We start from the raw sequence: 13409 nt of genomic DNA, 5'->3' as shown, positions 1-13409 counted from the left end.
GGAAGAGGAAGAGGAAGAGGAAGAGGAAGAGGAAGAGGAAGAGGAAGAGGAAGAGGAAGAGGAAGAGGAAGAGGAAGAGGAAGAGGAAGAGGAAGGAGGCTCAAAAATTTTTTTCCCCCCTCTTTTAAATTATAATAAATCTCATATTCTTTCCAACAAAGACATGGCRTGGTCAGGACTGAAGCTATAACCTKAGRTTGTTATTAYATATTTATTCTGTGATGCTGCCCATCAAGTAACTGCTGAGAATTACACCAGAATAAGCCTTAGGCAGGATAGGGGCTCAGGAAAACTTCAGTGCTAAATGCAGATCCCACTCAGCCAGAGAACATTTTGTTGTGAAATATTATAGCTGAAGGAAAATCAAATAGCTGTAATTCACACATTGAAATCCCCAGTAACAAATTCCAAACAATTTTTTATTGTCCTTCCAAAACCACATTTGCTAGTTAAAGGCTGGCAAACATCCATCCAAACAACATTTAGGAGTTGTTTTATAATTTTTCCATACCTCTACAAGGCCCTGCAAGATCCTGACGAAGATGACRCATCCGTAGTGCACCCTGGCTGCAGATGGTATGAGCATGTTGAGGGAGGATGTCAGCAGAATAGCAGCACCAAATACTCTGCAAAAGTGAGAAAAAAGGGAAAAGGAAGTAACTTCAGTGTTGTTCCAATTGGCTTCTTCCACATTTATCAAATARATGTTCCCTACATGAGTTCTTCATGTGGGAATATTCTAACTTTGYTCCCATCTGGTGTAATAATCTCTATTATGTATGGGTAAGACCCAGGCCAAACATGGATGTATATTTTATCTATTTAGCAYGATTTCCTAAGGAAAAATATCTCATGCAATCACAGGTATAGATCTTGATTTCCCAGCAGACACCCATTTGCCTTTCATTTTCACCCTAATTTCAGCCAAATCTGATTCAATTCGCCACCCTCTGGAAACAAAATTAGAAATTGTCTGCAAAGGATTTGCTGAAACAGGTGGCCAGTGAAAGAGTTCCTCGTGTGTTTTATTTGTAAGAAAGTGATGCCATGCTCACTCCTTACAAAGCAGAATAGAATCCACTTTTATAAAACCCAAAAGCAGCAGGAAGAATTTCAGAGAGGTGGGGTTTTCTTAGACACAAGAGTTGATCAACCTGGAAACACATATCCATAGAAAACAGGTCATTCTTACTGCTGCTTTTTCACTGAAAATTGCTCATTTTGATTCTTCATATAACTTCAAATAAAGCACATCACACTGTCCAAATAAATGTCTGAAGTGGTGATTCGTTTTCAAAACTCCAGTGATTTGGCCGAATTTTGGTTTGATTCCATTAATATCCACCCTTCATCAGAGGAAACCTTTTTTCTAGCATATTGTGGGGTTTTTTTTATTTGTATAAAACTATGTAATGCAAATATAAATCTGATGACACACGACATCACGGCATCTGATGTGGAACTGATTTGACAGAACCCTTTGACCTCAGCTCATGTTCTTCACAAACTGGTACAGAGCTCTGAGTCAGTGATAAATGACTTATTTGGGCTAAAGATGCAGGATGAAAACTCAAAGATACAAAATTCCACATTCTGCACTGAGAGTGGCAGACTGAGCAAATCTCCAGACAGCAAACTGAGCGGATCCACTTCCATTTGACACATATTAAAGGGCATGGAGGGAAACTTTGCTAAATATCTCTTAATCTGGTCTCCTCACTGTGATCCTCATGACCTCCACCTCGAGTTAGACCACATTTCACATTTCACATTTCACATTCCACATTTCACATTTTACATTTCACTTTTCACATTTCATATTTCACATTTCACATTTCACATTTCATATTTCACATTTCACATTTCTGGCTCTGCTTGTCAACGTGTTCAATACTTTTGCTGGGACTGACTGGTGTATGTGTCTGTGCTGCACTTTGAGCATTATTTTGACCTGAATTCTCTCTCCACTCTTGATTTCTTTATTTGTAAGCYTCTACTACAAAACAACATGCAGTTCAATTCCTTTAATTCCTTCCATTTAATACCTCCATATGATCACACAAACTCCAGTGGTGCCTTGGCTTTCTTTGCTTATTTCCTTTATTTATTAATGAGAAGAGTTTGGGGTCATAGGAGCTTTGCCAGTGATTTTTACAAATTCTTTTAACAAGTTTGATCTTCCTGTTGGCAATTTTTAAAAGACCAATGGGCTGTAATTGTTCTAAAGGTTCACTGRGAAAATCCCAATTTGCTTGTAATGGGGAAGAAAGGACCATTTGGTTTGTAGCCTTTTCTCTCTCTTTTCTGAACAGCTTTTTAATTAAATGTCTAGTGCAGCAATATGGTTTTAAATTYGTGGCTGTGCATAGACTTGTTGGAGCAAATCCTCAGCAAGTGTGAAAGGGTGAATCATTTCAATCACTCTAAATCAATATTCCTGTTAAAATTGTGCAAAGACAGAATATTTTTAAWTWTTTTTTWAATGCCCTCTCTTTATAGGGATGATTTACAAATTGTTACATCAGGTAAGCATTTCTTCAAGGAAATTTGATCCAGTTTTTTTAATTTTGTGTCTGTCACAAATGAGAGCTGTGTTTCCCAGAATTGCCTCTGTTCTCATGTTCATGAAGAGAAACTCTTTCCTTGAGTTTGTTCCTTTCAGAAGACAAAGGAAAATGTAACTGAAGGGATGATCAGAGACACACTTCTTCCAGGTTAAAATCTTGCCTGTATTTGTTACACAAGTACTGGGGAATACTGAGTTACACCAGGGTGCAGATGATGAAATWATTCTGCAGGGTCACTTGTGAGTCAATTCTGTCTCTGAACTGTGCTTGATAGGAACAATTTCCCTTCTCCCCCCAAAAAATCTATGGATTTAAAAGCAGAATAAGCTTGAGTTAAATCGTGATTTTTGCAAGAAATGGCTTTTTAGACCTTTTTTTTTAAAAATGCCTTTTAAAAAGCATACATGGCTATTTCAGTGAGTCCATTTCCTCTATAATTGTTAATCAAGAGCAAATAAATCTTTCTACATTTCCTTTGCATCTCTCAGTGCACACTCAGAAATGTCACCAGTATTTCTTTGTGCTCTTTAATGTTGTTCCATGTATTTCCATAAATACTAGATTCTACCTAACAGAATATTGTGATATAATGCTCAGGTTTTGTATAAACTTCCTGGTTTATTGCTTGAAATATCTCACCTTACACTGTTTATCRTGATTTACATCAAATTTTGAGCTAYAGTCAGTCAAAATATATCTGAATGCAGTTCACATTTGAATACATTTAATTGGGAAGTGGAACATTCTGATTGTTCCTAGGGCATTCCTAAAACATTTTGCTGACTCACCCATCAAACCCTCCAATTGCATAATCCTTTTTTTTTTTTTCTGCTCACACTTTTTTCCCTGTCTGTTATGCCAGTGATTTATGACCCTTTATGTTTAATTTCTTCATCTTGCTCGATTTTGCGGCAATGTTATCTCCAGCAATGGGTTTTTATAAGACACAGCACCCTACAAAACACAGCTCACAGGGATTTTATGGAGTGTTCAGGGGAATGACACCACACCCCACTGCGTTTTTATACAAATATCTGTGATATTCTGATATCATATTGAGTGGAGAGCTCTTATCAGACTCATCACTTGTGTTTCCACAGCTTGGCTTGTGCAGGATTTTTAGGCTGAGCACAAATATCCCTGGAGTTTGGGTCTCTTACAGAGCGAGCCAAGGTTGTTCAGAAATCCTGAACCTGGCTGAACTTTCACTCAGAGCTATCCTCAGCCATCCATTTCATTCTGTGCACACTCCAAACCCCACAAAACATATTTTAATGCCACGGTGAGAATTAGGAGCTCGAGCAGACTGAAGGGAAACTCTGAGTGAATTACAGAGATAAAAGAGGGGAGAGCAATGACACTACCAGAATCCTTGACCCTTGTCTTTGGATGGAGTTAAAATGCTCTGACACATCTTCATGCAGAAAAATTCCTTTCTGACTCAAAATCAGCAACTCTGCAACTATCTCTAGAAGAAAATCACCATATACAGAAGAGGACAATAAATTCAGTAGTAGTAGGTCAAGGAGAGATGAAAATTCTCAGCAAATTCTGGTCCACATAAGTGACCAGAGGCAGTCTGAAAAAAAAAAAAATTATGCTTTGCTCATCTATTTCTATTTCTAGATTCAGTAGACTCAGCCCCCCCAAAAAAAGAATTTAACATGGATCTTCACTGTTTTGCTGCCATTGGCCTCAAAGGTCGTGAACTGTGGCTTGATCCTCCTGTAATATAAATACTAATAATAGCAAAATCATATTTGAATGCGAGACATTTGGGATGGGAGAAGAGAAAGAAAATTACTCTGACAGCTCAGGAAAAATGCTTAGAATGGAACGAGGTTGCAGGGGGAATGAATCTATTTGGGTTTGAAGCCAATTGGCTCGTTTTTTTCTCTTTGGGGACAAACTGAAGAGGAAGAAATATATTTATTTTCATCTCTGGATTTCCAATCTGTGCAGCAGCACTGCTGTCAGGCAGCTCCAGTTACAGAGCATTCTGCAGATATTGTTGTTCAGCTCAAAAAGTGAGCTCAAATGTCAAATTCTGAGTGCCAGATGGGTGCCCTATCAAGTTACATGTGGGATATATGAAAATAAGGGGAGGAATCCTTTTACCCCCACAACTGGAAATGAAAACTGCTGCAAGATCCTTTTAGGTGGGTATGAGGAGGAATCAATTCCTCAGCGGTCTGAATCCCCTGAATCCTTTTTTTTTGCCCATTTTTAATATATTTAATATAATTTAATTTCATATATTTTTTGAGTTAGATGTGGGATATCTGAAAATAAAGGGGAGGCATCCTTTTACCTCCACAACTGGAAATGAAAACTGCTGCAAGATCCTTTTAGGTGGGTACAAGGAGGAATCAATTCCTCAGCTGTCTGAATCCCCTAAATCCTTTTTTTTGCCCATTTTTAATATATTATATATATATATATATATAATATTTAATATATTATATATGATATATAATAAATATATATAAATATAGATAATGTTTTCTATTTTTATATCTTTTAATATATTTATATACTTCCACAACTATCAATGCCTCCATTCCCTGAATAATTGAACCCACCTTGAGAAAATGAAATTACAGATACCAAATGTGTCTTTTCTAAAGCATGTGAAGTACTTTAGCTACATTTGTCCTTTCAAAAAAAAAATTCAAATAGCAACTCTGTATGTTTAAAACAGATTTTTAAATAATTAAATAATAAGTTGCTGTTGTTTTTTAGATGTGTCAATATATGCTGTATCAGTGAATTATGAATTTGATTTCATTAAAATTCAAAATAATTAAAGAATAGTAAGTCTTGGTCACTGACAACTACAAAACACCATTGCATGTGTTTTCACAGATTTGCATGGAGAAATACGAAGGTACAGAAATTATTCAAATTAATTCAGGACTGTGACTGAATAGTTTTTACCTCCAAAACACCACTGATCATCATTTCATGGAAGATCCATCTACTGAATAGGAAAGTTGGATTATTTTGTTCGTTTTCTAGGGAATCATAGTGTGTGGGGGTGTGTGGGGGTGTGTGTGTGTGAAAGCATTTGGCACCACCACAATAAATTAAATTCAAAATATGATAAGGCAGTTTATTCTGACTGTGAAAAGGAACCTATGGAAAATGTAACCCATGTTCTTTTCTGAGGCACACAACCTCTGCATTTGAAAATTTTACATTAATATTGGTCACATTCTAGAGAATATTATTTTCATTGGATAAAGTGAGTGTRTTGAACAATTATTTTATTTGTAAACAGGGATAAAACATTTTTCCTATTCTTGCACATGCATCTCTTAGGTAAGGGTGGAAAAAAAAGAGGATTGAAAACCTGAGTTTTCTTGTGAAGTTTTCCCTACCTAGTTTGAAAATTAGGTGAAAAAATACTGTCATTATTTTAAAAATGACATTTATTTGGATTCAAGTTGGCGAGCTGGTTCGCCATTTTCCTTACAGAAACCATCTGAAATATGTTGAATAAAGACTTATTTTATGAAACATATAAAACATCTTAAGCTGTGTTCTGATTCTCCTTTGCTGCTCTTTCTTAAGCAGTGCTTGTTTGGGAGAGGAGCAGCTCTGAGCAGCACAATCTGTATCACATAAAGTGACTTTTTAGATTATTCTGTCTAAATATGAGCTCAAGATTTCTAAAATTTATCCTTTTACTTTGACTCCACCTACTGCCTTTCATCTGTCTTCTCCTACAAATGGCCAACAACTCAATGTAAATGTGATTATCTTGTATTTTATACAACCCAAAGAATATTTTGCCTGAGAGGAACTGCAAGGCTCAAAGCTGTATTAAATTCTTCATTTTTCCTGCTAAAATATAATGTCTAGGAAGAAGCAGGACAGGAGATAACTGGAATGGCTGTGGGCTTCTAGAAGCTTTTCAGAATTCTGCAAATGTTGTGGGCCATGGCAGTTTGTGATCAACGTTTTAACTTAGATTTGTCTTGGAATAAATAGAAATTTCAGGGGTTTAGGTAGAGCCTTTTAACACTTCCCTCCTTACAAAGCCCATATCAGGTGTGATGAGGGCCTTCCAAAATACAGATTTCCTGTTTGATACAGAACATGAACATTTCAATGACCCGAACCTGCTGTGGCTTCATCTGCCAGGTTTGAGGACAAACAAATCCCAAAATATTAAACAGTTTTAACAAAACAAACCATGCAAGGGCCTGGAAAAATCTCAGGTGGGAAATGCCATGCAGAGGATAAGTCGATGTGCATCAGCAACCCCAAACCCTTTAACTTTCTGYCTTCTTCAAACCCTACTACATACCACGACCCCAAATGCTTTTCAGGCTGTGCCTTGCATTGTTTGCTCACAAATCTATTTTTTGATGTGTCAGAGTGTATTTTATTAAGAATTTTTATTAAGAATATTTATCTTATCAGTCTGGTTGTCTTTTTCAGTCTGTAATCACGCTGATAACTCTTATTGGGATAACTTTTACTCATTTTTGTGTATTTTAAATTAACTAAGTTGAACTGAACCCACGATGGAGAGACAGTGTTTACTTATTCTGTGACATAAATAGTCATTCTGTTGGATGCTGTTGGATGGCAGCACCATTGCAATCGATGCTGAATGCAAAATGCTGCTGGGTCATTAAATTCAGATTTTTGCAGGTGCATTACACCATCCTTTCACCARCAGATCAGGTTCCATCTCACAAGTYACAAACATTTGCCCTACTTAGCAGTAGTTTCTCCTTTCCAGCTTTTTATTTCGTGTACCACTCTGTGTCTTCCACCCATGGTGTTTTATTTTAATGGTTTTAAACTCCTCACTTTCCCTGGYTGCAATCCTGCCTCCTTCCTTTGGCATCACAAAGCAAATCAGGTTCTCCCCACCTTGATGCTTTTTTTCCTCACTCATTTGCTCAATCCTCTCCCTTTCCTGTCTGAATTCAGCTGGGGAATCTCTCCAACTCGTGGTTTCATTTTACAACTGGTTACATCTTTATAGCTCTGGATAAAGCTCTGACTCATTCCTTCAAGCTCATTAGCTCTGGGACAGCTTGCTCATTAAATATGTCATCTAGATAATGTTTCAAACCAAGACCATCTCATTGAAACCACCTCTCCACTGTCTCTGCTGATTTCCAGATATACATCACACCTACCAAAGGAATCATCTGTAAATYTGAAAATCTTTTGTGGGTTTTTTTTGGGAGTATAACTAAAATCTGGACATTTTTCTGGAGCATTTCCTGACACGTGGGCCACATGTTACAGATTGTGTCAGGACTGCTCAGAGCAGAAGCAGATTCCTTCACAGCAAAGTGACAGTGACATTAGTTTTTTTTTGGCAGCCAACCCAGACAGCACTTTTTTGCACTAAATTGTGTACAAATTGTTTTGGGGTGAGGTAACAAAGCAAGCAGAGGTGTTTAAGGATGTCTCTGTTGCACAGTGCCTGCAATTAACTGTCAGAGCCATCCATGGGTTCTGTTTCACTGTTTTATTTTTTTAGATGCCACTTCTAATGCAGAAAGGATTCGTGGAGGCTCAGGAGAAATGGGAGCAAAGTTATTGGGCAGCATTGAAATGTCTGRATGATATCATGCCAATAAATGAGAAATTTCTTTATCAGCTTGTTCTGAAAGGGATGTTCCAGCAGAGGGGTTGGAACTGGATGATCTTTAAGGTTTCTTCCAACCCCAAACCATTCTGGGATTCTCTGAAAGCATCTGGTATAATTTTATGTAAACTGTGCAGTACATTTTCTGCAAATAATGGTTTCAAGGGATTTTAGTCAATGGAGGATGGAATGCAAAAATAACCCCAAATTTCAAACACAACACTGCTCTTGCAGTTATACCCCAACAAGCCGGGCTAAATTCTGAAAGTTTTATGTTAAGTCCTGAAATAATGAGTTAAGACTCAACTTGGCTCTCTGCATTTAATATTTTGAGGATTACTTCCCTTCTTATTTCAATTAGTTCCAAAATCCCACATTTGTCAATGGAGAGTTTTTCAGCTGCTTCTCAGTACCAGTGGAAAAAAAAAAAACCAAACATTTCAGTCTAAAACACTCTTGCCTGAGGTGTCTTGAAAGCTAAAAATGAAACACAAGTTGTGATGGTTTACCTGCTTCCAATGGATGTAAATATAAGCAGTTTATATTGTCAGTCAGCTCTTACTGACTCTGGAAAGATTCTTTTTCTTTGGTAATACACTGTGACATTTTTTCTTTTTTTTTCAGCTGTTCTCCATATTCACCTCCCTGACTATAAACTGTGAGTAGCCAGTGATTTGGAAGATTCACACTACATATACTGATTTTTTTTTAATTACACACCTATCATGTCACTTTTTCATCTCCTTTGTTAACCTACTTACTCCTAATAATATTTATCTTATTAGTCTGGTTGTCTTTTTCAGTCTAATCATGTAATTTTTCAGTAATCATGCTGATAACTCTTATTGGGATAACTTTAACTTATTTTTGTGTATTTTAAATTAACTAATTTGAACTGAACCCACTATGAGGAGCAGAGTTTAGCTATTCTGTGACATAAACAGTCATTCTGACTTCTGTCACAGTTTCCTGGTGCCTCTGTTGACCCCTCCACTGTAAATACATCCCTCTGAAATGCTCACCCTGACAATTTATGTTTTTCTAAATGATGGAGAGAACATAGTGGGGCTTTTTTCAGAATCAGGCCCTCAATTTGCATGAAATGACATGAGGCTAACAAAGCTAGGATTATGCCATGAATATTGGAGTGATAGATGAACTCAGCTGCCCAAAAATCAGAGAGAATAATCCACCTTTGCCACCAGAGATGATCAATTAAACCCAAGCACCAGTCTTAGGTTGAACATGCTTCATAAGAGAATTTAAAATCATCCTCTTCAGTAACAGTCTGTGGCCAGCAGCCRTAGTGTAACAGCTTTATTTGGCTTTTAAAAATCCAGATAAACCAGGTTTATTTTCATTCATTTGTGCATAAGGGAGGAGGGGGATGTGTCTCTGTGCTGTTCCTMCTAAATCCTATTATAAGCCCTTCATGAAGCATTAATATGTAAAAGTCGACCTCCCGCCATCTAATCTGCTCTAATACGGGCTTGGATACATTATTAATTTTTGTCACACATCTGAGGCCCCCTTTCATCAACCCAAACCCATCCTAAATCCCTTGTTGCATCATTAAAATTGTGGGAACAGCTTCATCATTGGTGACAGAGRGACGGAAGGAGCTCTGTCCATATGGCAGAGGGAGCAGTGGCCACCAGCAGCTTCCCCAATCCCCTTTTTGGAAYGAGCAGGGCTCAAAACAACCTGCAGTGGGTGACAGAATCACCTCGGGGTTTTTTTGTATAATATTTTTTTGCCTGGGAGCAGATGAGCCCCACAGCAGTGCCAGGATCAGGGAGAAGCTCAGCCCTGAAGGGTTTGGGATTGAGAGTCCAGGGTGGGTTTGGTGGGTGCAGATTTGGGGGATTTTGAGTCCTCACAAGTTCAGAAGTTGGCACGTGTTAAATCAGCCGCCAATCCCCTGCTCGTGCTGGGAATTAATCATTGTTTGCAAATCAGAAAACTGCACCGTGTGTCTGCCTGCTGAAAGAATGGAGGAGCTTTCTCCTTTTAAAACAGAGAAATTTCAACACGGGAATCTTTCTGCTCGTATTTCTGAACCTTTACCTTAAATTTTTATCAGGAATTTAGAGAGATTCTGACTTCACTGACATGCTAATGACAGTTTCAGTGAAAATCTCTGGGACTCTGCACTGACAGACAGTTTCCTGAAATGTCATTCATGTTATTCAYACAAATAATCCTATCAGATTACTTGCTGGGGAGAAGGATTTAGCCCTTAGTAATGAGAAGAATTGCACTTGAGAAGCAGAGATTAATGTTGATTGGTGTAATTTCATTCAGATTAGAAGGACAATGATGAAGAGTTCAGCATAGATGGGAGATAATTGCATTGTAGAGAAATGCAGTTATTCATGTTGTTACATTTTTTAATGTGGATGGTGCCAGGATTTGAGCTTTCAGGGATAACARGAAATATATGTCATTACCACAGGTGATTTWAATTTTTAAAAGATTGYCATTCTATTCTGCCCTTTGTGTTTCTTTGTGTCAGAAAGTTCTAATGTTTGATTATACACAAATGAATTTAAATGGTCACTCAGCTTTGTTTTATAAAACACAGTCTGTGATTATTGCAGATTTTCTTTTGAACCAGTGCTTGGCATAGACAGTCAAAAGAAGCATTTCTATTTTAAATCCATAACTGCAAAATTGGGAATTCTCTATKGTGTAATCTAACAATGCCCTGTTAATTTCAAAGGTTCTTTCCTGATTTACAGTAAATGTTCAGACAGTTCACTCAGGAAATCAATGAGGAAATACTGCCACAAAATTTTGGTAATGTCTTTGGTAGGACAGTGTTTTTCTTCCAACATAAAGAATATTTAAAGGGTGTATCAGAAATTTAAAATATAATGATATTTAAATGATCTTGGGATGAGGTGATAAAACGCAGAACAGTTTCACACCTTTCCATATGAGTGTGACAGCACAGCAGGTGGTTTATTYACAGACAGCTGCAGTAGCATGGAAGTGAAATAATGAATAATAATTTGAATGAAATCATTATATTTCTGGATTAAAAACAAAACATGGGCTTAGTTCTAGGGCCATCTAGCCTAAAATTCACTATGGCAACAACCCTTAACATTTGAATATGCCTCATATTTTGCTTAATTATCCCTCCACTGCAAACATTTCACAATAGCTCAAATATAACTCCAAATATAGGCATTTAAAACATAATGAAAAAAATCTGTCACATAATTTATTTCTCTGGTTGGACCAATGGTGGCAAGTCATTATTGTTACTATTTTAAGGGTTTTTGTTTGTTTTTTTTTTATTTAGATGGCTGTCAGTTGCTGATTCTTATATCACTCCAGAGGACTAAAACATACACTTATACCAAACAATTTTTTTCCAGTGGAATTATATTCAAACTTAGAWTCAGATTACCTCCTCATAATCCTTTTATATACTAATATCCTGAATACACAGTTCTTGTTTTCTTTCACTAGGCATCACTTTATCCTCTTATTTTTGAAGCAATTAAAGATCTCTAAATCAATCTCTGATTTATCAACACTCATATAAATGTGTCCAAATTACCCACAAAAATCCGAKGTTATTGACTTAACTACACCCATTGCATATAAATAAAGAAAAATAAACGTTCTAGGATTACATTGACTGCTGGGATAGAGCATCATGATGGGGGTTTGTGTTTCTAGTCCTGCTTGGTTCAAGATCCTACAGTGTGACTGCTTTTCAGGGTGGTTCTCCACCCCTTGATGTCACTTTGCACAAAAGTGGRATATATTGAACAGAACCCAGTCTACCAAAAGTTTAATATGTCATCAATATTCCACTGGGTATCGTGAATTATCCCCTGGATCTTTTTGTACCCACAGCATTCATAAATATCCCCCGAATTACTGATGAAAAGTGAAGACCACAGCAAGGCTCAGCAGCATCATAATGGTGCCTGAATTTTTGAAAGGCTCATAAACTCAAGCCAGTGAAGAAGAGAAAAATCTAATTCGATTCAATCTAGTGAAGAAGAGGAAAAATCTGATTCTCACGTGCCAGCTTGTGTTTTCCTACTACTGACTTCTCCTGCCAATGTCCCTGCCGCTGGCTTGCAAATCTTTGTAGTTGCATCACTTTGCATCTGAATTGGTTCCAAGGGCTTTGCTGATGTTGTTTGGGTGAATGAAGGCAGCTTTTGATTCTCTGGGTCAGATTCTGCAGCCTTTAGTCAACCAAAATTCCCATTAATCCTGAGCAGTTACAGATGGTGTAAAGGTACAAAAAAAAAAAAAAAAAAAAAAAAACAAAAAAAAAAAAACCAAGATTAAAGGAGGAAGAAAAGGTGAACAGTCCTTCAAGTGGCTGCTAATGGGTGTTTGAAAAGGCCTTTCACATTTCTGAATCATTATCAGATGGCCCTTGTAAACAGAAACACAATGGACACCCCAGTGTAAAAAYGTGGTGGTTTGATTTATTTGTTTTAAAAGGTAGGATATTAATGTGTTCTCAATTACAGAGCATGTCTCCGTTTGCAAATCCTCATCATTTCTAGCGCTGATCTGCCTAAAAGTTGTTCATCTTGGGGAGCATTTTTTGCTTTAGCCACCCTCTCTTTCCCAAGCACTCCCAAGCCATTTTGCTCGTCAGGAAAAGCCTCTCTGCCCATCCCGGCCCATCTTTCATGCTGCAGGCTCCAGAGAAGAGTTAAAGGCGTCTCTGGCTGGGTTTAGAATCCATTTGCACTCAGCGTGGTATTGGTTCGAAGGGTGGCACTAGGACCTGTGCTGCTTGTGCAAACCATGAGCCTGCGGCATTAAGCGTGGATGTGAAAGCCTCGTGTGTCTCCAATACTCAGCGGATCTAATTAACAGGTAGAATCGCACCCTGGGTGCTTGAAAAACTGCCAGACACCATAGAAACCAGTCCTTAAGTCCCCGGACCATCTGCACTTTCTTTTCATTATGGAAAGTCTCATTGAAACACGCTTTTCGACCGTTCTAAATTCATTTGTGCGCTAATGAAAAATTCCTGATGATGGTTTTCCTTTCCATTAAAACAAAAAATCGTAAAATTATTTTATTCAATCACGGGAGGAAGAAAAAACTCTTAAGATTTGATGAGATAATGAATCTTTGAATTTGCCTCGTGTTGTTGGAATATCATTGCCACAACCTCCTTAAGCGACTGTTTAAAGGAAAAGGAAACCAACAGGAGCAAAACCCCCGCAAGACAG

At 37.5% G+C, this 13409-nt stretch overlaps 1 protein-coding gene across 1 annotated transcript in view; it reads right to left on the bottom strand.

The window, feature by feature from the left end:
* Window positions 1–13409, bottom strand: part of SLC17A6 (solute carrier family 17 member 6) — a 31065-nt gene that overhangs the window by 11975 nt on the left and 5681 nt on the right. The window contains exon 4 of the mRNA XM_057382709.1: window positions 512–626. Within this exon, the coding sequence (XP_057238692.1) occupies window positions 512–626 (115 nt within the window). The remainder of the gene's footprint in view (window positions 1–511; window positions 627–13409) is intronic.

The sequence above is a fragment of the Malurus melanocephalus genome, unplaced genomic scaffold (assembly GCF_030028575.1).
Source record: "Malurus melanocephalus ecotype Western Australia unplaced genomic scaffold, MMel_1.1 scaffold_580, whole genome shotgun sequence".
Lineage (NCBI taxonomy): Eukaryota > Metazoa > Chordata > Aves > Passeriformes > Maluridae > Malurus > Malurus melanocephalus.
Note: the sequence above shows the minus strand (reverse complement) of the source record. Positions and strands in the feature narration are given on the sequence as shown.